General features: G+C 42.9%; 1 protein-coding gene across 2 annotated transcripts in view; it reads right to left on the bottom strand.

Annotated features, from left to right (window-relative positions):
- The window catches only part of ARHGEF4 (Rho guanine nucleotide exchange factor 4), a 245,539-nt gene that overhangs the window by 155,069 nt on the left and 64,430 nt on the right, over positions 1–26,040 (bottom strand). The window contains exons 1-2 of one of the 2 annotated variants that reach the window (XM_046658661.1): positions 11,470–11,598; positions 6,579–10,157 (exon numbers count right to left, since the gene is read on the bottom strand). In XM_046658661.1, coding sequence (XP_046514617.1) covers positions 6,579–10,157; positions 11,470–11,574 — 3,684 coding nt within the window. In that variant the 5' untranslated portion in view covers positions 11,575–11,598. Of the gene's footprint in view, positions 1–6,578; positions 10,158–11,469; positions 11,599–26,040 lie in introns of those variants that run through there. The other variant, XM_046658663.1, reaches the window with a different exon arrangement.

The following is a 26,040-nucleotide window of genomic DNA, read 5'->3' as shown; positions in this document are numbered from 1 at the left end:
CTATTGTGAATAATGCTTCAATGAACATAGGGGTGCAAGTATCTTTATGCCTTTGTGTTTTCAAGTTCTTTGGATAAATACCCAGCAGTGGGATAGCTGGACCATATGGTAGATCTATCCTTAATTTTCTGAGGATACTCCATACTGCTTTCCATAGTGGCTGCACCAGTTTGCACTCCCACCAGCAGTGAACAAGGGTTCCCTTCTCTCCACATCCTCTCTAACATTTGTTGTTTCCTGTCCTGTTAATTATAGCCATTCTGACGGGAGTGAGGTGATACCTCACTGTAGTTTTGATTTGCATTCCCCTGATAGCTAATGATGCTGAGCATCTTTTCATATGCCTGTTGGCCATCTGTATATCTTCTTTGGAGAAATCTCTGTTCAGATCTTTAGCCCATTTTCTAATTGGATTGTTGGGTTTTTTGTTGTTGAGCTGTATGAGTTCTTTGTATATTTTGGATATTAATCCCTTATCTGATATATGGTTTGCAAATATCTTCTCCCAATTGTTAGGTTGTCTTTTCGTTTTGTTGATGGTTTTCTTTGCTGTGCAGAAGCTTTTTAGTTTGAGGTAGTCCCATTTGTTCGTTTTTTCTTTTGTTTCCCTTGCCTGGTCAGACATGGTACTTGAAAATATGCTGCTCTGACCGATGTCAAAGGGCGTACTGCCTATGTTTTCTTCTAGAAGTTTCATGGTTTTGGGTCTTACATTCAAGTCTTTAATCCATTTTGAGTTGATTTTTGTGCATGGTGTAAGGGAATGGTCTACTTTTGTTCTTTTGCATTTAGCTGTCCAGCTTCCCCAACACGATTTATTGAAGAGACTCTCCTTTCTCCATTGTATGCTCTTGGCTCCCTTGTTGAATATCAGCTGTCCATAAACGTGTGGGTTTACTTCTGGGCTCTCAATTCTGTTCCTTTGATCTGTGTGTCTGTTTTTGTGCCAGTACCATGCCGTTTTGGTTACTATGGCTTTGTAGTATAATTTGAGATCAGGGAGTGTGATACCTCCAGCTTTCTTCTTTTTTCTCAGGAATCCTTTGGCTATTTGGGGTCTTTTGTTGTTCCATATAAATTTTAGGATTCTTTGTTCTATTTCTGAGAAAAATGTTGTTGGAACTTTGACAGGGATTGCGTTGAATCTATAGATTGCTTTAGGAAGTGTGGACATTTTAACAATGTTAATTCTTCCAATCCAAGAGCATGGAATATCTTTCCGTTTCTTTGTGTCGTCTTCAATTTATTTCAACAATGTTTTATAGTTTTCAGTGTACAGATCTCTCACCTCTTTGGTTAAGTTTATTCCTAGGTATTTTATTCTTTTTGTTGCAATTGTAAATGGGATTGTATTCTTAATTTCTCTTTCTGCTACTTCGTTGTTAGTGTATAGAAACGCAACCGATTTTTGTACGTTGATTTTGTATCTCGCGATTTGACTGTATTCCTTTATTATTCTAAAAGTTTTTTAGTGGAATCTTTAGGGTTTTCTAGATATGAAATCATGTCATCTGCAAAGAGTGACAGTTTCACTTCTTCTTTTCCAATGTGGATCCCTTTTATTTCTTTTTCTTGCCTGATTGCTCTGGCTAGGACTTCCAATACTATGTTAAATAAGAGTGGTGACAGTGGGTATCTTTGTCTGGTTCCTGTTCTTAGTAATTAAACTTTTAATTTTGATGTAATTGTAGATACACATGCAGATGTAAGAAATAGTACAAAGGGATCCTGTGTACTTTGTGCTCAGATTCTCACAACGGTAACATCTTGTAAAACTACAGTACACTATCACACCCGAGACAGGACACTGACACACCCCACAGATCTCACTCAGATTACCCAGTTGTCCTCACAGTTATTTATGTGTGTGTATGTGTGTTTAGTTCTATGCAGTTTTATCACATTTGTAGGTTCACGTATCCACCACCACGGTCAAAACACAGAAGAGTATCATTACTTCAGGATCCCTTTCCTGCCTTTTGTAAACTCACCCACCTCCCTCTGCCCAGCCTCTGGCAATGACTAGTCTCTTCATCTCTGTACTTTTCTCATTTTAAGAATGTTATATAAATGTATTCCTGTAGTATATAACTGCTTGGTCTTGGCTTTTTTTCACTCAGTATGATTCCCCTTAGACCCACTCAAGTTGTTGTGTGTATCGATAGTTTGTTTTTTTCACCCCATGGAATGATACTGCTCCATGGTGTGGATGGACTACATTCTACTAACCATTCACCCACAGAAAGGCATCTGGGCTGTTTCCAGTTTGGGGCTATTATGAATAAGGCTGCTGGGAACATTTATGCCTAGGTTTATGTGTAAAATAAGTTTCATTCCCCCGGGATAAATGTGCAGGCGTGCAATTGCTGGGTCATACGGTGAACCCAGGGTTAGTTTCACAAGAAGCTGCCAGACCCTTTTCCAGAGCGGCTGCACTGTTTTACACTCCTGCCAGAAATGTGCAAGATATCCAGTCTCTTCACATCTTTGCCAGCATCTGGGGTTGTCATTAAATGTATATTTTTTATTCGAATCATTCTGATTGTTTTTAATTTGCATTTCTTTAATGGATCATGATGTCAAACATCTTTCATGTGCTCATTTGCCATCTGTATATCCTCTTTGGTGAAATGTTTTTTGCTGTTTTCTAATTGGATTGCTTGTAGTTTTACTGTTGAGTTTTGAGAGCTCTTTATATATTCTAGCAGTAGTCCTTTGTTGTATATGTGGTTTGCAAATAAATTCTCCCAATGTGTAGCTTATCTTGTGTCCTTCTAGCAGAGTCTTTGCAGAGCAAAAGTTCTTTGATTTTGATTAAGTCCAATTTATCATTTTCCATCATGGAGGTACTTTCAGTGTCATGACTAAGAACCTTTTACTACCTTCTGGATCCCCCAAATTTTCTCCGAAAATTTTTAAGTGTTATGTTTTACATTTAAGTCTTGATTAATTAATTTTGAGTTGATTTTTGAGTAAAGTGTGAGCTTTAGGTCAAGAGTTTTTTCTATGGATGTCCAAATCCTTTAGCACTGTGTGTTGAAAAGGCTACCATTCCTCCATGGATTATATAGTAAGCCTCAATTAATATTGGGTACTAGGATTCCCCCCACTTTATTTTTTCAAAATTGTTTTAGTTATTCCAGGGCCTGTCCCTCTCCATATAAATTTCAGAACCCACACAGATTTTTAAAGGTTAGAAAATGTTCACAATGTATCCCCACCGCCCCAATTTAAATCTTTAAGTAGAAACAGTACCTTGGATCCTTGCTCTCAAAGTCACAGAAGACTGTGGGTGAAGGTTAGGAAGGCTATCCAGCATTCACTCATAATGCTGACAGTATACGTAGCAGAGACCCAAGAGATCACCTAAGCCAACCCTTGTGGATAAGGAAACTGAGTCTGGGGAGTCTTATTCCAAGGTTCAGGGTTGGTAAGTAACAGAGGGGAATAGAACACAGGTGTTCTAAACTTCTAGTTTTTCCTCATTTGTCTCACCCGCCCACAGTAACTTCTCATCTTGCTTCCTCTTGGTCTTGGTCTCCTTCTTAAGCCCCCTTGGCCAGCAGGGCAAACCCACATGTGTGCAAATAAAATGATAAATAACATGCTGGAACTTACTTCCCCTGGAATCAGGTTCTTTGCCCTTAAACCTGAAATTAAAAAGGGAAGAAATTTCTACATGTAAACAGCACCTTTCACACCCAAAGTCTCCACTGCAGGCCTCCTCCTGCTCTCCAGCATACAAACACAGGCAGAGCACTGCGGCTGGGGCCTCCCAGGTGTGAGGCGACTGAATTACATGGCCGCCTGCAGGGCAGGAATTCTCCAGGTCGCTGAAACGCTGGGCTGGGCCTGAGAGGGCTCCTGGTAGGCTCCTTGTCACTCCTGGCTGGGCTCCAGTGGTGGACTCCACACTGCCAGGCTGATGGAGCCCCCTCAGCCCTGAACTCTCTAGCCCATTGACCTTTCCAGTTTCTTAATTACATTTTCAAAGTTTTTCTTTTACAGTTTTTTCAGTATCTGAAATAATCTTATTTGCGCAATTATTTATTTACTTCCGCCACACCTGCCTCTCCTTTGAGGACAGAGATTTTTATATATTCTTCAATATTGTATCCACAGCACCTAGAATATTGCCTGGCCCATAGTTGGCACTCAGTAAATATTTATGAAATTGAAGAAGAACAAAGGGTTTGGCCGAAGATGGGGTAGTGAAAAGAAGGATACATTTGGAAACATTAAAATTAAGAACTTCTTCATCAAAAGATACCATGAAAGAATGAAAAAGGCAAGCCATGGAATAGGAAATGATGTTTGTGGCACATTTAACCAACAATGGATTGTATCCAGAATATATACGATCAGTAAGAAAAAGACTTCCTCATGGACAAATGAACAAAAGATTGGGTCAGACATGTCCCCAAAGAGGATATCCAAATTGTCAAAAAGCATATAAAGGTTTCTCAGCCTCTTTAGACACTGGGGAAATGCAAATTAAGACCACAGTGAGATACCTCTGGCCACCTAGCAGAGTGGCTAAAATTAAAAAGACTGACAATATGGAGCAAATGATAATGAGAATGAGGGCAAAGGAAACTCTTAAGGAGGGAATGTAAATTGGCACAATCACTTTGGAAAAACATCTAACAGTATCTAGCAAAGCTGAAGATGTGCATCCCGCAATGACCCAGCCGTTCTGCTCCTGGGAAAGCGCCCAACAGAAACGCACGTGCAAGTGCAGGAGGCGCTGGGCGCCAGTGGTCCCAGCAGTCCCGTTCATGACAGACCCAAACTGAGAAAGCCCCGGAGTCCAGCAGCAGCCGACTGGTAAACATTTGTGGTGTGCAGACTCACAGTAATTATAGAACAATAAAAATGAAAGAACATTAGGTACACAGCACAAGGATGAGTCTTAACATAATTAGAGCAAAAGAAGGCAGACAATGGAATGTCTTTAAAGAAACAAATGACAGGACACAAAATCACATACAGTGAAAGCCTCTATAGACGGCATGGTCATGACCATGTTAAACATACAAAACTTGTTTACAGAAAGAAGCTGGAAAAAGGTTTAACAAAATATTAAGAGTGATTGTTTCAGGCTATTGGAATAGCACTGTGAAAGGACAAAATGGGAATGATGACTAAATTCCTTGCAAATTACCGACCGTCACAGCCCACAGCCGGCCCTCCCAATAGCGGCCACAAGATGGAGCCTCGTATCTCCGAGTTGAGACTCGGTTCCAGTGCTGCCCAGGCCTTCGGCCGGCCGGAGAGCAGGCTTTTCCGGTGTTGTCCACTGGAAGGAGCGGGTGCGGTGGCCTCAGGCAAACACCTGGACAGCCTGCATGGGCTTTACCCAGCACGAGGTGATTGTAAGTGCCCAGCAAAGGGCCAGGCATGAAGCGGGTGCTTAATAAGTGTTAGTTCCTAGTCCTCTCTCTCTTTAAAAGCTTACCAGAGGAGAGGGAAGGCCTAGTGTGCTTGCGCATCAGAACATGTGTGAAGATGAGAGAGCACACACACAGGCACGTGAACACAGGGAGAGTGCGCATGCTCCCTGACAGGAGGCCTGCAGGAGCACCAGGGTGGCTGACACCTGCAGGAGGGAGGGCACAGCCTGAGGTCGGACTCAGTCCAGTGCTGCTAGGTGGGGGCTGCAAGAGGGACAACTCACTAAGGGTGGGGGCTCACCAGGACCCTAGAGGGGCTGTACAGCGGGGCCTGCATGCACTGGGCCTGCTTGGGAGCTAACTCTGGCCCTGACGTCCTTCCACACCAGCACAGCGCCGGGCACACAGGAGACACGGCACCTATTTGTCTGAAGAAGCAAAGGAGTGAGGGCCCACGGATGCAGGAGTACACAGGCCAAAGGGAAGGTTACTTGCACAGTCCCACAAGTATTCTTTCTGGGATTTCCAAAAAGCTGCCTCCTTCTGAGGGCAGCCTGACTTGTGAGAAATTCCAAGCTCATATACCCTTCCTGTGCCTGCTCCAGCGTCACAGTACCCTGTCCTGGGTGGGTAACCTTGCTCTGGGGAGAGACCATTTTACTAGGAATTTCAGAAGCTCCAACAACTACTTTCCCACTCCTTACACTGAAACAAGCTCAACTGGATCAAATTTAAATTTTAAAAATAAACCCATAAAAATACTAGAAGACAACATTGGGAAATTTCTATTTTTAAATTTCACAGTGGAGAAGGATGAAGGCTGACACAAAAAAGTCGGTATCAACCACCCAATGGAAAGTAGGCAAAGACTATGAACAGGTAGTTGACAGAGAAGGGAATTCAATTAATGTGAATTATACAGGAAAAAAGGAGCAACACAAAATAAAATTATAGTAAAATGCCAGTTCCCACTTGTTAGTTGGGCACATTCCAAGAAGCCGGTCACACACTGTGTTGACCAGGGTGGGGGCACTCTGGGAGGGTAACCAGGCAATCTCCCCGGAAGGCAGCTTGGCCGTCCCACCTCCCTTCTCCCCTCACTTAGGAAAACTTGCCCCGTGGTTCTCTCCTTCTCTTGCCTTGAGAGGTAAATAAACAGGTTGGTGGCAGTCACAGATAACTCACCTCACTGCCAGGAAGCTCCCTGAGCGATGGGGCTGTGCTCAGGCCATGGTGATGCTGGCGTCTTTCCTCCCTCTCTTCCTTCTGGTCATCCTGGTCTCCTGTCTGCAGAGAAAGTAGGAGGCTTGTCCCTGCCCTGGGGGTCTTGGGCCTTTCAGGGGCCTCTGAGCTGCTATCCACATCGCGGTAACTTCCAAGAGAAACCATGGAGTGGAAATCTGCCCGCTGAGCACCAGGCCTGGCGCTCCAGGGCTTGGGGGTCATGGGTTTGCAGGGCATGCCTTGGCTGCCATATGCCAAGCAACAAGCAGAGCTGGAGGGGAGGGTGTGGCTCATCCCAGCCTGCTGGACATGAGGGTTGACGGGCGAGATCAGCCAGGACTTCGCAGGAAAGATAGCTGAAGGCAGGTACCTACCACTTTCCTGGGGGCTTGTACATTTGATGGTTGGTTCACTTTTTCTCCTGTTATCTGGAGAGACCAAACTGCTGGTTGACACTGGTGTGGGGGACTGAGAAGGTGCCCAGTGATCTCTAACAACATAGCTCTCCTTGTCCCCTGCCTGCTCCACGCAGTGGCTGTTGATCCCTGGTGGGGAAGGTCGGAGGGGATTTGGGATCTCCTGTCCTGGAACCAGACTCACTGAAGAGGGCCTTTTTGGGCGTTGTGCGTCTTTGCTTTTCAGAAATGCACGCCAGGAACTCTGGCGCGGCCTGCTCCTCTCCTTCTGGCCCTTGACAGAACCTGGGGAACATTCACCAGTGTCTTCTTTCTCTACAACTTTTGACTCAAAAAAATTTGCAAAGGTCTTATGAGCTAAGGACAACCTTGCCCTGAGCCTCTTCTGTGGAGTTTTGAGTCTCTTGGCGTCGCAGCTTTCTGAGGACGTTCTCCTGCTATCGAGGTCCCCTGGCGTCTCCACGTGGCCCCCTTCTCTCAGCCCTGCGGCTCCCTCGCCTGCGCCCTGGAGGGCCATCTTCGGAGAGGCGCTCGCGGCCGCCGTGAGTGGAGAGGTCCCGGCCCCGCCGGACGCCCCCTGCCTGCCGGCCGCAGCGCTCAGATCCCTGGCGCGGGGCTCCTCGAGGCCTGCGGAGGCCACGGCGCGGGTGGGCTGCGGACGCCCGGCTCCCTGCGCGCCGGCGCCCCCTCTGGGGCCCGCGGCGGCCGAGGGCTCGCTCCTCCCGAGGGAGGTCACCTTGTGGGGCGCCAGGCGCCGGCCGGGCCCCCGCGAAGCCTCGCCGAGCCGGCGGGGCAGTGCGCGCGGCAGGAGCGCGGGGGCGCGGGTCCCGCGTGCGTCTTCGGGCCGGGGGCCGGGCGCCCTGGCAGCGTCCTCCCTGTTGGCCCCAGTCCCCGGGCTCTGGCCTGCCCCAGGCGGTTTCTCGTCCGCAGACCCCTCTGTGCTCAGCACACCCCCAGCGCGCTCCTGGGAACAAATCTCTCCTCTACCCGGGGTCCTCTCTTCTGAAGCAGCTTGGGGGACCTTATGTACCCCAGGCTCTGCGCCTTGGGCCGCTGGCTGAAGAGCCCCATCAGCCCCTCCCGGTCTGCGGGCTGCTGGCAGCTCACACTGATCGCCATAGGTTTGTGGTTTCCCAGCCCTGGGAGACTCCCAGGGAGTCGCGCCAACTCTGCGGGGAGGTTCTGGTCTTTCCTCCAGAAACTCATGGGACTGCGTTTCTGGAAGAGGACCCGCTTTCCTCCTGGTGGCCTGCAGACCCTTCTGCTCAACAGCTATAATGATGAGTGTGCACCTTCCCCTGGAAGATGTGTCTGCTTTGGGCTCCAGCTGCAGGCCCTCCGCCAAGGGCGTGGCACCACGCTCAGGCCCCTGTTCACACTCCTCACACCCCCAGTGAGACACAGTGGCTGCTGTTATTTCTGAAAAACCCTGCAAGACATTTTTCATGCAGTTGGGGTCTAGAACCATCACGTCTTCTGCTTCCTTTGAAGTGTCTGTTGCACTTGATTTCAGGGTGGTCTCCCGGGTGTCTGAACATTCACTCACTGTGGTGCAACCCATGCAGGCTCTGTTCCACACCTGTGACCCGCTATTGCTGGAGTGATGTGAAAACTTGGCCCTAGCAGGTGGCTTTCTTTTCTCACTAAGAACATAGTTTGATGTGGAATTACTGGTTTGGTTTCCTGCCTCAACAGAAATATCCTGAAGGTGCCTTTGTTTATCATTCACAGCAGCGTTTGGTGCAGGGCCAGTGCCTTGGGCTTCCTCGGGTCTGATTTCTGGGCTGTGTTCCGACTTGCACTCTGCAGGCGCTGGCACTTCCTCTGCAGGGAGGCTCACCAGCTCCTCAGTAAGGCATGAAGAAACTGGGCAGGACCTAGAATCCCGTCCCAACTGGTTTTCCAGCCAGAGATGTTCAGAGGGCCTGTCCTGAAAGGCCCTTTTCCAGCCAAGAGCACTGGGTTTGTACCGATCTTGCAAATAGGGAGCCCTCCTTTGGGAACCAGGAAGCAAGTGAGACGGTAGGGTGTGAACAGGGTGAAGAAGGTTTTGTGTTCTTGGATCTCGTTCTGTTTCTGTCCTTTCCTTCAAATGAGTCCCAAACTTCACAAAGTTCTTCCCTGGAGGCCCCTCAGGGTATCTTAAGGGAAGCCCTCCTATGGAGTGGACCCTGGTCAATGTCCTCATGTGCTGACAGTGGTGCCCTGGGGATGCCCTGCCCTTGTCAATATTTTCTGGGGCACTATGGCAAAGCTTGGCATATAGCAGGCAAGATGTCCCTAAAGGAAGCTGGCAGGGGACATCAAGGCAGGGCGGGGAGCAGAGCAAGTCTGTGTTCACTGCCGGCACCGGAGTACTTCCCTTCTCTGTCCTGGCTCCCAGAGAGGTTACGCTGTCCAGCGGGCCTCTGAGAGGCAGCCCTGGTCCCCTGGCCCCGCCGTGGATGCGTGGCCAGCTCCGGCACAGGTCACAGCACGGGGGAAGGAAGGACCAGGCCCCCCGGATGCGGAGACAACTCTCAGACCTGGATTTCTGATGAGAAAAAATGGAGAGCCCCCTCAGGTCTTGTACAGTCACTACTTTTGGTGGCTGGAGGCTGTGGCTGCCTGTGGCACCCTCTGTGTGGTGAGGAGCCCCTGCCAGTGAAGCCTTCTGCGCCAGGCTGGCCACGCTGTCACCAAGGTGTTCTGCCTTCCCTTCTCCAGCAACTGCGGGAAAGGCTCGGAACCCACTTTTGTAAGACTCTTCCTTGAAGTCAAGAGACAAATCTCGTTCTTCCTTTGGAATAAGCCCAGGGACACCAGTCGAATGCTGCTCTCGAGGAGGTCTGGCTGCTGGGATGTCAGGGCATCCCCAGGGTGCATCTGTGTCCACAGAGGTGCCACTTGGAGGGAGGCAGACTGCCCCTGTGAGGTCACCAGGCAGCGACTCTGTGTCGGAAGCACTTTCAAAGGGGTCAGTTTTTGAGTCTGATTGACTTTCACTTTGGTGGGACAGTGTCTCAAAATTGTCATGCTCTGTTTCCTGGCTGCATCCCTGTTCCTCTGGTTCTGCAGGAGAAGGGTGAAGCTGCTTATCTTCGATCTCACCTTCACCTGGCAGATGTGCACCTGGTTCTGGAGTCTGGAAGAAGAAGAGAGGAGTCAGAGACGAGGCCTGAGGCCATCAGCACACATGTTCACATGGCACCCACCTGTGTCAGGAGGAGAAAGGCTCGGAAGCATCTCAGTAGTTCCCTAGGAAAAGAGAGGTAAATAGGAAGAGCTACCTTTTAGTAACAGAAAAAACAAACGATGAAGCCAAACCCAAACAGCAGGGAGAAAATGTAGCACATAGTGAAAACAGCCCTGTTACAAAATCAGGACAGGCCGAATGAGCATGTGCAGGTTAAGGCAGTATCAATATGTTGTATGAGTCATGGTGGGAAGCATATTTCTACCTCATGTTTTCAGCAAGAAAGAACAAATTAATATATGTTTGCTTTGTGTTCTGTATGTTCTTATGTAACTGGACGGATTGAAGTCAAGGTCTTACACTTAGAAGGGTTTTCTGAGTTATGTTTGCTGGAGGAAAACAAAAACAAAAATAAGAATAACTGAAAGCGCAAACACATTTTGAGATATTCTATAAACGCCCATGACAGCTTTGAGACGGGAAAAAAAAATAGAGAACTATGCAAGTATTGGCAGATTTTCCTCTCTCATTACACATTTCTTAATCAACTTGTTGAGATATAAATTTATATGTATCTATTTAAAGTGTACAGATCTATGCATTTTTTTAGATCTATGCATTTTAACAAACGTGTACACCCGTGTAACTATGCCCATGATAAAATTTAGAATATTTCCATTTCCTAAAAAAGCTCTTACCCCTTCCTGGACAGTCCTCACCTCCCCTCTGCTCCTCCCCTTCCTGTCACACAGTCTAGATTTGTCCTTCTCAGAGTTTCAGATGACAGAATATGCAGGATGTATTCTTCGGGGTCTGGTTTCTTCCTCTCAGCATACTGGTTTAGAGAGTCATCCATGTACTGTGGTTGTAGCATGTATTAGTCATACAATGCCCTGAACTTTATGATAATGCTATACTCAACATTCAACTATCAAACTCCCCAAAGATTCCCCAGGCCAGGGATGGGGCAAGCACTCAGCCCCACTTCTAGCTAAGGCTACTTCACACAAATTGTGCACAGAAGCCACTCAACAAGTCCCTCTCAAGCATGTTTCTCAAGACTTTTCATAAGAGATCTCTCAAAGTCAAATTGCTTTTAATCCTCCTTAACTTAAAGACAAATAGCAAAGCATGTGATGTTTGAGGCTTTTAAGGGGCAAGGTAGATTCAGAAAATCAGGAGTAATATGATGCTATAATTTCAAATACGTTCCAAAGCAGGAAGGAGTTGGGAATAAGAAAGGAAACATTAAAAATCAAACCATTTGGGAAGGAGGCCTGTGTGGATGTTTTGTGGTGTCCACGAGGAGAGAAGAGTTAAGGAAGCCAGGGTCTCCCACGAGTCCACCGCAGGCACTTGCTCCCATCGTGCGGCTCCCAGGTGCCAGGCTCCTCGACTGTACAGCAGGAATAACAGCCTCGGTCTACAGACCTCCCACATCACGGCAAGGGCGAGCAAGATTCGGATGTGAACATGCCTTGGCAAGCACAGAGGACTGTGCAATGGCAAATTTGCATTGTCACGAACAAGTGAATGGAGACGGCCGGCTACAGGCCCTGCAGAGCGCGCCTGCTCAGCAACTCCTGCCTTTAAGAGCACCTCTGTTCCGTCATCTTGCCAACGGTGCTATTAAACTGAGAGCTGACCTCCTGCCTGTAAAGCGTTTGAGTAGTCCTTTCAACGTTGTCATAGCTTGGTGTAACTTTATGGACTCATGTTGGCATCAATATTCACAGGCTTCAAGCCCAGAGAATTCCAAAGTCCCAAGTTCCAGGTGACAATGATCTGGACATTGACTCTGCCAAAGTGCCAGAGGGCTCATTCCTGTCCCCTGCTCAGCATCATGGGCTGCAGCCAAGGGACTGGGCTCCCTGGCTGGGTCCTGCTGAGGGTCAAACCTTTCTTTGAGTTCCAGGTATTTTGGCAAGAGGTTGCACTCTGTCTCAATGAAAATAAAAGGCTTTGTGGAATAAAAAAATAACTCTCCCAGATTACAAACTTGGTGTAGTTTATGTAAAAGCACCGGAATAGCAGGATTAATACTGCTTCAAGTGTATATGCTGAAACATGAAGAGTACATTTTTTAAAAAAAAGCATTTGCTTTGGCTTTTGACTATTAGATTCTAAATCTCATGAAGAAAGAATATTTTCTTCCTGAGTTGACTCAAAAGTAATCCTCACATAATTCCTTGGCATTAGTCCATATATTTCCCGGCTTATCCCTGAGGGATGGCTCGGGGCGCAATCCAGAGGCCAAGCTATTCTTTCTGCTGAAGTTCAGTTTTTTGTGGGGTGAGAATCTTTGTAAGCAGAAAAGCTCTCTGTAGGTTGTCACAGGCCTGGCCCTTCCTGTCTTATTTCTATAACTATGTGTGGCTTCAAACACTGGGCAACATGTGTGGGCTGCCTTCTGTAGGAAACAGAGCTGCGGTGGGTTTTTGCACAGACTGGTGAAATGGTGACAAACAGTACATCAGGGAGATGAGAATGGTGTTCACAAACAGGCTCCAGCATCCCACGCCATCCCTCCTAACTTTCACTTCTGTCCTCTCTGCTGTCCCTGGCAACCAACCTCCCTGGATGGGAATTCCTGCCCTCCTTCGTCCTCTCCCTTCTCAGATCCTCACTGACACAGTTTACATTTAATCTCCATGCTTCCTCATCTCCCATTCACTTTTTACAAAAATCTTAGTATTTGAGGACAGGACATAATATCCCTTCTAACTACAACTTCCGTCATGCGTGGTTAGTTTTAATATGTGATATTTGCATTATTTTGCAATTTTAATTTTTTTCTAACATTATGATATGCTCTTTGACCCATGATTTATTTAGAAGCATGTTTTAGTTATCCTTTTGTTTCTGATTTCTATTTAATTACATTCTACTCAGAGAGTGTGGTCTGTATGATATTGAGTCTTTGTAATTAGTTGAAACTAGCTTTCTGGCATAGCACGAGGTCTGTCTCATAAGTGTCTCATGGGTGCTGGAAAGAATGTCTATTCTCTATGGTGCATGCAGGCTCTAGGAAGTGTTCATTAGATCAGTTGTATTGAAATCATCAGTAATTTGACTAGTTTTTCACTTGCTATTAAGAGAAGTGTGTTGAAATCACCCACTGCAGGGGTGCATTTGTCCATTTTCTCCTCTAATCCTGCCCTCTTTTGACTTACGTACTTCAGTGTCATGTTAGCAGGTGCGTGAACAAGTTCAGAAGGGATACATCTTCCCGGTGAATGGTCTTTGTATTACTACATAGTGACCCTCTTTACCCCTAAGGAAGATTTCTCCTTTAAAGGCTGTCTTCTCTAATATTAATATACCTCTACCAGCTTTCTTTGGGTATTTGCCTAGTATATATTTTTCCATTGCTTTATTTTCAATCTTTCTATATTTCTTAAGTGTGTTTCTCATAACTAACATATAGCTGGGCTTTCAAAATCCAACATTTCAATCACTTTTAAACCAGAGAATTTAACCAGCTAGGATTTATTGTGGTCATTGATGTATCTGGCTTGCTTTCTTCTACCTATTTCATCCTTTTTTAGCTCTTCCTATTGCTTCCACCCTGGGAATTTCCCTTTCTTTTTGTGAATCCAACTATGGCTTATTTAAGAGCATATGTTTAAAGGTATGTTATACCTTATTTCTACAGGTTTTTGGTGCAGCGAGCATTTTGGGAATTACGCAGTCTGCATTCATTCTAGAATCAGCAGTTGCTGTCCCTGGGCTCGCCGCAATTTGCTGTCCCCACACTCACTCACTGGTTCACTCTGGCACGGCGCCCGAATGACCTCTGCATTGCTAAATCCGAGGCTCTGGGTTTTCTTTCTTTTTTTCTGCCTATTTAATTTTTTACAACTTTATTGAGGTATAAGTGACATGAAATAAACCACACATATTTCAAGTGTACAATTAAAGTTTTTACGTGTATCTGTGAAATCATGACCACAATCAAGATACTGAACATTTCTCTTGCTTCCAGAAGTTACCTCATGGTTCTCTGTAGTCCCTCCCTCTCGTCCCCACCGTGCCTCTCCCTGGCCGCCCTCCTGCATCCCAGGCCATTTTTATCTGCTTTCTGCCACTGTAGATTAATTTGCATTTTCTAGAATTCCACATAAATTGAATCATGCAGTATTTATTTTTTGTCTGGCTTTTTTGACTCAGCACTGTTACTTTGAGATTCCTCTAGTTGCATATGTCAGTAACACTTGTTTTATTGGCAAGTAGTGTTCTATTGGGTGGATATGCCACAACGTGTTTATCCATCCACTGCTGGTGGACATTTGAGTTATTCTGAGTTTCTGGCTCTTCACATAAAGCTGCAGCGAACATTGTGGACAGGTCTTTGCATGGATGTGTGCTTTCATTTCTCTTGTGTGAATACTGAGGAGTGGAGTGACTGGGCCAAGTGGTAGGGGTATATGATTAATTTCTTAAGAAACTGAAAACTGGTTTCCATCCCCTTTTAGACTCCCCCCCAGCAGTGTCTCAGAGTCCACCTGCTCCCCAGCCTCCCCCACGTCTGGTATGGTCAGTTTTGTTAGCGTCAGCCATCCTAGTGGTTGTGGAGTGGTATCACATTGCAGTCTTACTCAGCACTTTCTAATGACAGACGATGTTGAGCACTTTTTCATATGTTTTTTTTCCATCTGTAGATCTTCTTTGGTAAAGTGTCAGTTCAAATGTTTTGCCCATTTAAAAAAATTGGGTTGTATTCTTATTATTGAGTTGTAAGACCTCTTTATATATCCTAGATATCAGTCTTTTGTTGGATATATGCTTTGCAAATAGTTTCTTCTAGTCTGTGGCTTACCTTCTCATTTTATTAACAATTCTTTTTAATTTGAAGAACAAAAGGGTTTAATTTTGATGAAGCCCAATTTGGGCGCTTTTGTAGGTCATGTTTTTTGTGTGTCAATTTTAAAAAACTCTTTCCAACCTCAGGTAACTAAGACTTTTTCCTATAGTTTCTTCTAGGCCATGGTAGACAGAATTATGCCCTTCTCCCCCAAGATGTCCATATGCTAATTCTGAGAGCCTGTGAATCTTGGCTTTTTTGGCAAAAGGGACCTGGCAGATATGATTATGTTAAAGATCTCGGGTAGGATATTATCCGGGATGATGTGGGTGGGCCCAATGTAGTCACACAGGTCCTATTAAGGCAAAAGCAGAGGCAGGAAAGTCAGAGGAGGAGTTGTGATGTGGGAGCAGAAATCAGAGCAATTCAAGGAAGGGCCATGAGCCGAGGAATGTGGGCAGCCTCCAGAAGGGAACACAGCCCGGCTGACACCTTGATGTTAGCCTAAGTGAGGGTTTGCCATGACTGTCTGACAATGGGAAAGAGCAGCAGCACCGGCGGGAAGACAAGGACTGTGTAACTTAGAGCTCCGATGCCCGGCAGAGAGCCTGGCTTCACAGTGTGGGGGCGTCCGTTCTCTCACTGCTTTAGTCTGCATTTCCGTCAGTGGCTGCCACCTGCCAAGTGTGCTTATCTCACTGGAGTTTGGGAAGTTGAAATGAGGATATCGTAGCCCTCTGAAAATTCTAAATATTCTCCTACCTTCCACTCTCAGTTACAGCGATTTCTCTATGTTAAACGTGGAGATTAAACACACCTCTGTCAGTTCTTTTCGCAACTAGCTTGGTCACAAATATCCTGGGGACAGAAATTATGTCACATACTTTGTTGTCTCCCATAGTTTCCAGTGCAGGGCTGGTCCAGAGTAAACGCAGAATAAACGTTAGAGGAGTGCAGAACTATACCGAATCACACTGCCGCGGATGACTATTGTAGCTCTGTGGCCATCATCTTATAAGCATCTTAAATGCACAGGACGTTTTTTCCCAAACATTCTATTCAAAGGTACATTCAGATTTGTTTATTTTGTTATTTTTTTGGTGAGGAAGAGTAGCCCTGAGCTAACATCTGTTGCCATTCTTCCTCCTTTTCTTGGGGAAGATTGTTGCTGAGCTAACATCTGTGCCAGTCTTCCTCTATTTTCTGTGGGATGCCGCCACAGAGGGCTTGTTGAGCAGTGTGTAGGTCCACAGTTGGGATCTGAACCTGCAAACCTGGGCCGCTGAAGTGAGGTGTGCTGAACTTAACCAGAATGCCACCGGGCTGGCCCCTACATTCAGATTTACATGCACATTTTCCACTTACTATGTGCATTAGACCTGTGTCAACAGAGGCAGAAGTATCTTCTTATTTTTTGAGTTTTCCAATCTGAATATATTTTACTACAGAAATGAAATATTTTACTATTCTACTTGAGTAAAGAAGTTCTTTTTAAAAAAGGAAAGTCTTATTTAAGTAATTGGAGTTGAACTGCAGCTCCTCCTGAGGCCTCAGACGAGACGGAGGTGCCCACATTGTAGTCCGTCTCTAGTTGTTCAGGGAGCTCCCTGGCGATCCCTCCAGAGTCCCGGCTCACGGCTGGTGAGTTTTTTCCAGTAAGTATTTGTCAAGTGAATTAATGCAGAGAAGGCAGTGACAATTACCTAGTGGGGGTGGGGAGAGGCTGAAGAAGAACTGGAAGAAAGTTGAGGAGGTCTGAGGAATCCAGAAGCTTCTTTCTTGCCTTAATTTCAGAGCAAGCTTCCATATTTCCTACAGTAATATTTTCTCACTTAGCTAACCTCACTTCCCCACAAATTCCTGACATTTGCACCTGAGCTGATCATATTTATCTTTTCACCGTCTGAAAGATATGGGTTTCCAGGTCAGTTATTCACACTGACTGGGTTACAAGGAGGATGTGTTCTCTTCACTGTCCAAGGACTCAAGGAGTTTCCACCTCATGGCACCCACCTAACGCACTGACCTCTTACCCATTTGTTAAACAAAGTAACAGTGCTTCTACCTGGAAGGAACTTTTGGGCAGTCAATGGGACGGTACAACATGATCCTGGAAGTACTACTGTTATGTTTATTTAAGAAGATTCTAGAATCCCAATTGGCCTTTCTTCTTCATTAGTCCCAATTCTATACTCTCAGGCTGGATTTCCACATATACTAGACACTTTCTATTTTCAAGCCCTGTAGTTATCTGCTACCTCATCTGATTTTTCTAAGAGGGCACAGATGCATTTGCCAAAATTCTGGATAGAGTCACTCAAGAAGTTGCCCTTTACCAGGAAGTGTTATGTACCAGAAACTGTATCAAACAAAAGACACATAAAAACAAAGCCCCTTCTACCAGAGCAGTTGTGAACTAACAAGCGAACAAGTACCTACCCAACCAGCAAAATTAGAATGTGCTCTACGCTCCACTAATGGTATCAACAAGAACTACACACACAGGAAAATGATTGATTTCATGGGGAGGAAGTTTTCAGAGGGCTGTGCATCTGAGCTGTGATATGAGAGATGAAGTTTCATGGGCACCAAGGTGAAGTGTGAAAGTGGGAGTTAGTGAGTAGGTAGGGCCAACTTGGGGCAAAGTAGCAAAAACTGGTCCTTAGTGTTCTCCATCTCTTCTAAGTCAGGTCAGTGTGTGTTTACCTACTCTGTACCCATCTTTGCTACCACACCTGTGTCTTAACACATTACGTTGCAATAATCAGTATCCTTTAATTACACTGAAGGCTGGAGTGCACAGGTGAACCAAGCAGACCTCATCATTGCCCCCAAAGACACACACAAACAACAAACAAGGACACGTGCAGATGTAACTACCCATTGAGATGAGGGTTATGAAGAGAAAAACCCAAGGGCCGATGAGTAGTTAGGGCAGGGCTTTCTAGGAGGAGTTCAAGCTGAGGCATGAAAGCAAGGCAGGGGCCAGCAGTGGGAATGGTTAGGGAGAAGGACATTCTAGGTTGAGGGAAGGGCATGTATGAAGGCTCTAAGGCCCAGAGACCTTGGCTTGAGTGAACCAAAACGATGGGCCACTGTAACATCGTGGGTGAAGGGAAAAGGGGGCAGAGGCCAGACATTATGGGGGCTTGTAGGTGGGCTGAGGAGTTGAATCTTATTCTGAGTTCAAAGAGGAAGCCAATAAAGAGTTTAAAACAGGGAGTAGCAGCTTCGTGTGGTGTATCTTTAGAGTCACCCTGGTCTGTGAGGAGGAGGAGTGAAGGCCAGTCAGGAAGCTACTGCTGAGGGTTACTTTGCTTCTCTGTTAGACTCCAGCGTCTCATGGGTGGCACCTACCGAGGACGTCCTATCACCTGGCTCTGTGCCCTCAGGTTGGCCCCCAGAACCCTTCCCCCACTGACGACTCCAGGCTGTGAATTGGCTCACTTGAGGAACTAGGGTGACTCCCTCCCCAGTGGGAAGCAGGCATTTAACCGCAGCTTTGAGATGTAAAAGAGTAGTGAGTCTCCTCGTGAGCAGAATTAGAAGTTGCGCCAAACTACTGCCACTGACCTCCAGGGTGACTTTAGCAACTAACAGCCCCTTTATGCACCTCAGGTCCTCAGTTGTAAATGAAGCCAAGTGACTAAATTAGCATTTTTAAAAACTTCATTCTGACTGCAGCTTCTTCCCTGGTATGTAAGAGAGCTCAAAGGAGCATCACTCTCACCCTTACAATAAAAAAGCCAAATTATCTTAATGGTCACAACTTTTTCTTGAGCCCTCAGAGAGCTGAGGTTGCAGAGCAAACTTCTGGCCCAAAATATGAGGAGAGACAGTCATCTGCAGGGAGAGAGGAAACCCACACGTCCAAGACCAGTAGCAAGTGATCTGACACAGGCATAACTGGACCCCCAGAGGGAGAAAAGAGAAAGAATAAGGCAGAAGAAACATTTGAAGCAATAAGTGCAAGAATTTCCCCAAATCAGTGACAGATATTAAACCACAGTTCCACAAAGTTCGAGCAGGATAAATACAAAAGAACAAAAGCTCACACCTCAGCACATGATGCACATGTTGCTGAAAACAAAAGACAAAGGGAAAATGTTGAAAGCAGCTAGAGTAAAAAGAAACAACACATAGAAACAAAGAAGGATAAGACTTAGAGCAAAAATCTTATCAGAAACCATGCCAGGCAGTGGACAATGCAGTGACATCTTTAAAGAGCTGAAAGAAAAAATATACCCAGCAAAAGAATCTTTCAAATGTGAGGGAGAAATAAAGACCTTCTCAGACTAACGAAAACTGGGAGAATTAATTTCCAGCAGACCCACTGCAAAAGAAATGTTAAAAGTTCTTCAGGCAGAAGGAATATGATAGCAGACTGAAACTCAGATCTACATAGAGAAATGAAGAGTTCAGGCTAAGAGTGGAAGGGAATGTTCCTAACCTGATAAAGGTAACTGCTGAGGTTAACATCATACTTAACGGGAAGGACTGAGTGCCTTCTCCCTAAGACCTCAGCAAGGACTGGACGTCTCCTCTCCCCACTCCTATTCAACATGGACTTTGAGGTCCTAGCCAGTGTAATAAGATGATAAAAAGAAATAAAAGCAATATAGATTAAAATGGAAGAAACTAAACAGTCTATGTGTGATTTTCTATGTAGCAAATTCCAAAGAAACCTCCTAGAATTAATAGGTGAGTTTAGCAAGTTTGCAAGACACAAAGGTTAAGAAAAAATAAACAAGTGGCATTTCTGTATTCTAGGGGTGAGCAATTAGAATTTGAAATCAAAAATAGCATTTACAACAGTAGCCAAAGATTATATCTCTAGGCATAAATCTAACGAAATATATTCAGGACCTATATGCTGGTATTTCATCAGAATAGAACAAATCTGAATAGTATTGCAAAAGCTCAGGAAACTAAATTGTCATTAGAATTGAGGCCAACAAAACAGGATGGATCTACATAGCAAATCTAAATAGGGCAAATGCTTGCTAAAAGAGAAGATTTCAATAGGATGAAGAGTTTCTTAACATCATATCCAGAATGCCTAAGATACAATAGAAAATCACTTTTCATACCAAGAACCACAACTTAAATAAGAAATCACAACTTGAATGAGAAAAATGTTCAGTTGATGCTAATGCTGAGAAGAATCAGATAGAACGGTCTGACAAAGATTTTGAAGCAGCCACCATAAAACTACTTTAACAAATAATTATGAATACACTTGAAAAAAATGGAAAAAATATAAAACTTAAAAAAAGAATTTATATAAAAGAACCAAATGGAATTCATAGAGTTGAAAAGTACAATAACTGAAATAAAACTGAATGGATGGGTTTGACAGCAGTATGAAGGGAACAGAGATAGAATCAGTGAACTTGAGGACAAGACAATAGAATTCTGAACAACAGAGAGAAAATAGACTGAAAAAAATTATAATAGCCTCAGGGATATTTGTGTCATTGAAGTCTTGGGAGGAGAGGTGAAAGAGGATGGACAGAAACAGTTTTTAAACAAATAATGGCTGAATTGTTCTCAAATTTGGCAAAAGACATAAACTATAGATTTGAGAAGCAGAATGAATTCCAAATAGTGGAAATCCAAAGAAATCTATGCCATACTATATCATAATTATGCTTCTGAAAACTAAAAACAAAGGGAAAAATCTTAAAAGCAATGAGAGAGAAACAAGGCACCACCTATAGAGGAACACCAATTTGAATGGCAACCTTTCCTCCCCTGAAACCATGGAGGCCAGAAGAAAGTGGTGCGTTTTTCAAGTGCTCCTAAAAGAACATTCAACGGCAAATTCAACATCCATTGAAACACCTTCAGTAATGAAGGGGAAATCAAGATAATCTCAGATGAAGGAAAATTAAAAGAATTTGTTGTTAGCAGATCTTAAAGAATGGCTAAATGAAACTCTCCAATAGAAAGAAAATAATTATAAAAGAAGGCTTGGAACTTCATAAAGGAAAGAACAATAGGATAGGCAAAAATAGAGGTAGATATAATAGACTATCCTTCTCCCAATGAGTTTATTAAGGCATATTTGATGGTTGAAGCAAAAATTATAACGTTACCTGTTGTGGTGCTCAATGTATATTGAGGAAATACTTGAGACAACTGTATTTTAAAAGACAGGATGGTAAAGGGATCTAAATGGAAATAAAGTTTCAGTACTCCACTAGAAGTGGTAAAACGTCTGCACCAGTAGCTGGTTATTAGTTACATCTGTATTTGTAATACCTAGAGCAACCACTAAGAAAACTATATAAAGAGGTGTACTCAAAAATCACATAAATAAAACGAGATGAAATCCTACAAATTGTTCACGTAACTCCGAGGAAGGCAAGAAAAGAAAAACAGAGAAACAAGAAACAGAAAACAAATAATAAAGTAGCAGTTTAAGCCCTAGCATATCAATAAGTTTTTTAACTGGAAATAGTCTAAACATACAATTCAAAAAACAGATTGGCACAGTAGATGAAAAAACATGATCCAACTATATGCTGTCTAGAAAAACACTCATTTAAAACACAACAACATAGGAAGGTTAAAAGTAAAAGGATGGAAAAAGATATATCATGCTAACATTAATTTAAAAAAAAAAAGCAAGAGTGGCTGTTTTACTACCAGGTAAAGTAAATTTTAGAGAAAAAACCTACCGGGGCAAAGGATGAAACTTAACAATGATAAAAGAATCCACCAAACAGGAAGACCTCACAATCTTAAACGTGTGTGCAGCAAACAACAGAGTTTCAAGCCACATGAAACAAAACCAGATAGAGGTCAAAAAAGAAAAAGGAAAATCCATAATTAATAGTTGGGAACTACAAAACCCACTATCAGCAATTGATAGAAGTACTAGACAAAAAATTAACCAAGACATAGAACAACTGAACAACACAATCAATTAACTAGATCTAATTGACATTTACAGAACACACCACCCAACATCAGTAGAATACACATTGTTTTCAAACACCCATGGAAAATTCACCAAGATAGACCTTCTCCTTGGTCACAGAGCAAACCTCAACAAATTTGAAACAATTGATAGCATAGAGTATATTCTCTTACCATATTAGAATCAAACTGGAAAACAACAACAGAAAAACAAGAAAATGCTCTAACAGTTGGAAATTAAACAACACATTTCCATGGGTCAAGGAGAAAATCTCAAGGGAAGTTAAAAAAATACACAGAACAGAATGAAAATAAAAATGGGCTATTCTTTTGAGCTCTATCTGTTTTTGTTTCATGTGTTGAAACTCTGTTGTTTGCTGCACACATGTTTAAGATTGTGAGGTCTTCCTGTTGGATGGATTCTTTTGTCATTGTTATGTTTCATCCTTTGCCCCTGGTAGATTTTTTTCTTCGAAGATCAAATAAAAATTGGACTTATATGAAAAGGTAAAGCAGTGTTGAGAGGGAAATTATAGCACTAGATTCTCAATTAGAAAAGACAAAAGTTCTCAAATCTGTAAGTTCCTACCTTAAGAAACTAGGAAAAATAAGAGCAAAATAAACTTAAAGTAAGCAAAAGGAAGTAATAAAAACAAAAATGGAAATCAGTAAAATTAAAAACAGGACAAAAATGAAGAAATTCAATGAAACAAAAAAATTGCTTCTTTGAAAAAAAAAATCAATTCTTAAACCTCTAACGAGAACAACAACAAGAGAGAAGACACATACACACACACACAAAAAAATGCAGAACGAAGCAAGGGATATCCTGACATATCCTGCAATTACTAAAGGAATAATAAGAGAACATTGCAAACAATTTTATGCTCATAAATTCAACAACGTGGAACAAATGGACTAATTCCTCAAAAAACACAAACTGACAAAGCTCAGCCAAGATTAGATAAATTAAACAGTCCTATAACCATTAAGGAAACTGGATTTTTATTATAAAGCTTCTAGAAAAGATCTTCAGCCCAGATAATTCACTGGAGAATTCTAGTAAACATTTAAAGAAGAGCTAGCATCAGTTTTATATGTCTTCCAGAAAAAGAAATAGAAAGGAACAGTACCCAACTCATTTTATGAGAGCAATCTTACCTTGAACTAACCTAGACAGAGAAAGTACAAAAAGAGAAAACTACAGATTAATATCTCTCATGAACTTAAGATTCAAAAATCCTCAAGAAAATATTAGCAAATAGAGTTTAGTAATATGTAAAAAGAATTATACATCACGACCAAGAAGGATTTATTCCAGGTATGCAAGGTTGATTCAACATTCAAAAATCAATATAATCCAATATATATCAACAGGCTAAGGAAAAAAATCATATAATCATATTAATTGATGGAGAAAAATTATTTGACAAAAATCTAACACCCATTCATGATAAAAACTCTCAGCAAGTTGGGAATAGCAGAGAATTACCTCAACTTGCTAAAGAGCATTATGAGGTCAATTTTATGTGTCATCTTGACTAAGCAAAGGAATGCCCAGATAGTTGTAAAACATCTCTGGGTGTGTCTGTGAGGGTGTTTCTGGCAGAGATTAACATTTGTTCCAATAGACTGAGGAAAGAAGATCCCCCCTTACCAATGGGGGCAGGCATCATCCAATTCCTTGAGAGCCCGAATAGGACAAAAAAGTGAAGGAAGGCCAAATTTCCTCCCTTCAGCTGTGACGTCCATCTTTTCCCGCCCTTGGACATCACAGCTCCACTTCACGGGCCTTTGGACTCCAGAACTTATACCAGTGGCCCTCTGGTTCTCAGGCCGTCAGACTTGGACTGAATTACACCACCTACTGGCTTTCCTGACTCTCCAGCTTGTAGAGGGCAGATTGTGGGACTGCTCAGCCTCCATAACCGTGTGAGCCAATGCCTATAATAAATCTCCTCTTTTATATGTATCTATATATATCCTCTTGGTTCTGTTTCTCTAGAGAACCCTGACTAATACAAGCATTTACAAAAAATTTAGATAACATCATGCTTAAGGGTGAAAGACTGAATGCATTACCTCTAAGACTGGGTCCCAAGCAAAGATATCTACTCTTACTACTCCTATTCAACATAATACTAGAAGTGCCAGCCAATCCCCCCCACCAAACACACACACACACACACACACACACACAACAAAGAAAGAAAAGGCATACAGATTGGAAAGGAAGAAATGAAACTGGCCTTATTTGCAGATGACATGACTGTCTTCTAGAAAATCCCAAGGAATCTAGAAAACATTCCTAGAACTAATAAGTGAGTTTAGCAAAATTGGAACATACAATATCAACATGCAAAAATCAATCATGTTTATATATATTAACAGTGATCATGTACAAATTGAAATTAAAAATATTTATTATATATATATATATACTCCAAAGAAAATGAACTACTTACGTATAAACTTAACAAAACATATACAGAATCTATATGTTGAAAAGTACAAAATGCTGATGAAAGAAATCAAAGAAGACCTAACTAAATGGAGAGACGTAGTGTGTTCAGAGATTGGAAGAATAAATATAATAAAGATGTCACTTCTCCCCAGACTGACTTATTGGTTTAGTACAATTTCTATTAAACTCCCAGCAAAGTTTTCTTTAGACATAGACAAAATTATTCTAAAAATTATACAGAAAGGCACAGGAGCTAGAATAGCTAAAAAAAAGTCGTAAAAAGAATCAAGTTGGAGGAATTACCCTGCCCTATATTAAGGCTTACTTAGTGCTATAGTAATCAAGATAGTGTGGCATTTGCAGAGGAATAGGCGAATGATTAAACAAATTGTGGTACATCCATAATGTGAAATACTTCTCAGCAGTAAAAAGAATAGACTCTCGATACATGCAATAAATTGGATAAACCTCCAGAGAATTACCCTGAGTGACTGCATACTATGAGAATCTATTTGTATAACATTCTTACAATGATAAAATCATGCAAATGAAAAACACATTAGTGGTTGCCAGTGGTTAAAGATGAGGAGAGAGGGTGCTGGAGGGATGTGTGTGTGGTTATAAAGGGTACTGTGAAGAACCTTTTGGTGATGGAACTGTTCTGTATTTTGATTGTGGTGCTGGATACAATAATCTACATATGACAAAATTGCATAGAACTAAACATATACAAACACAAATAAGTATACAAGTAACATTGGGGAGATCTGATCAAGATCAGTGGAATGTATCAATGTCAGTACGCTGGTTGTAATATTTTACTATAGTTTTGCAAGATACTATTATTGAGGGAAATTGAGTAGTGTCTGTGGAATCTCTCTGTTATTTCTACAACTGCATGTGAATCTACAATTACCTCAAAATAGTTACAAGTTAAATTATATAAACTTACATTAAATAGATTCTATTAAAAGCAAAGGTAATGAACACTCAAAACTAAAATAAATAAAGAGAGAAAAAAATGTTGAGAAAAACAGAGCCTCACCATCAACTAAAGATGTACAAATAGAGACGGCTCTATCTGATATCATGTAACAGTATTTTTCAGGTCCCTGAGCCCAGGCTGTGAAGATATGATGACAGTACAAGTCATTTTTGTCTCTTATAAAGTGTAATGTGTAACAAGAATGATTAACATTTTTTGGACATCTGGAATTTGATTCACATTCCTGGTCCATCACTTTCTGGCTGAGGGACCCTGAGAAATGGCAGCCCCTCTTTGTGCCTCACTTTCTTCATCTCTAATAACAGGGATGGTTCCTGACGGGGCGGATGTGCAGATTTAACAGGCTCATGTATAAGACTCTAGTACAGTTCCTGAGAACCAGCAGGCACTCAGTAACATGTTAAATTCCTTTCTTAAAAGAAAAACATGCTACAAAGAAAGTACCACACCCAAATGGTTTTAAAGGAACATTCTAGCACACATTCTAGGAACAGATAATTCCAGTATCAGCAAAGAACTGAAAAAGAGGGATCATTCTTCAGCTCATTTAATGAAGATGGTATAATACTGACACAAAAAGTCAACAGGGACAGCACAAGACACGTTAATCTCACCACAAATAGAGATGCAAAAT

Source organism: Equus quagga, chromosome 4 (assembly GCF_021613505.1).
Source record: "Equus quagga isolate Etosha38 chromosome 4, UCLA_HA_Equagga_1.0, whole genome shotgun sequence".
Lineage (NCBI taxonomy): Eukaryota > Metazoa > Chordata > Mammalia > Perissodactyla > Equidae > Equus > Equus quagga.
The sequence above is the reverse complement of the archived record's forward strand: the minus strand, read 5'-3'. Positions and strand labels throughout refer to the sequence as shown.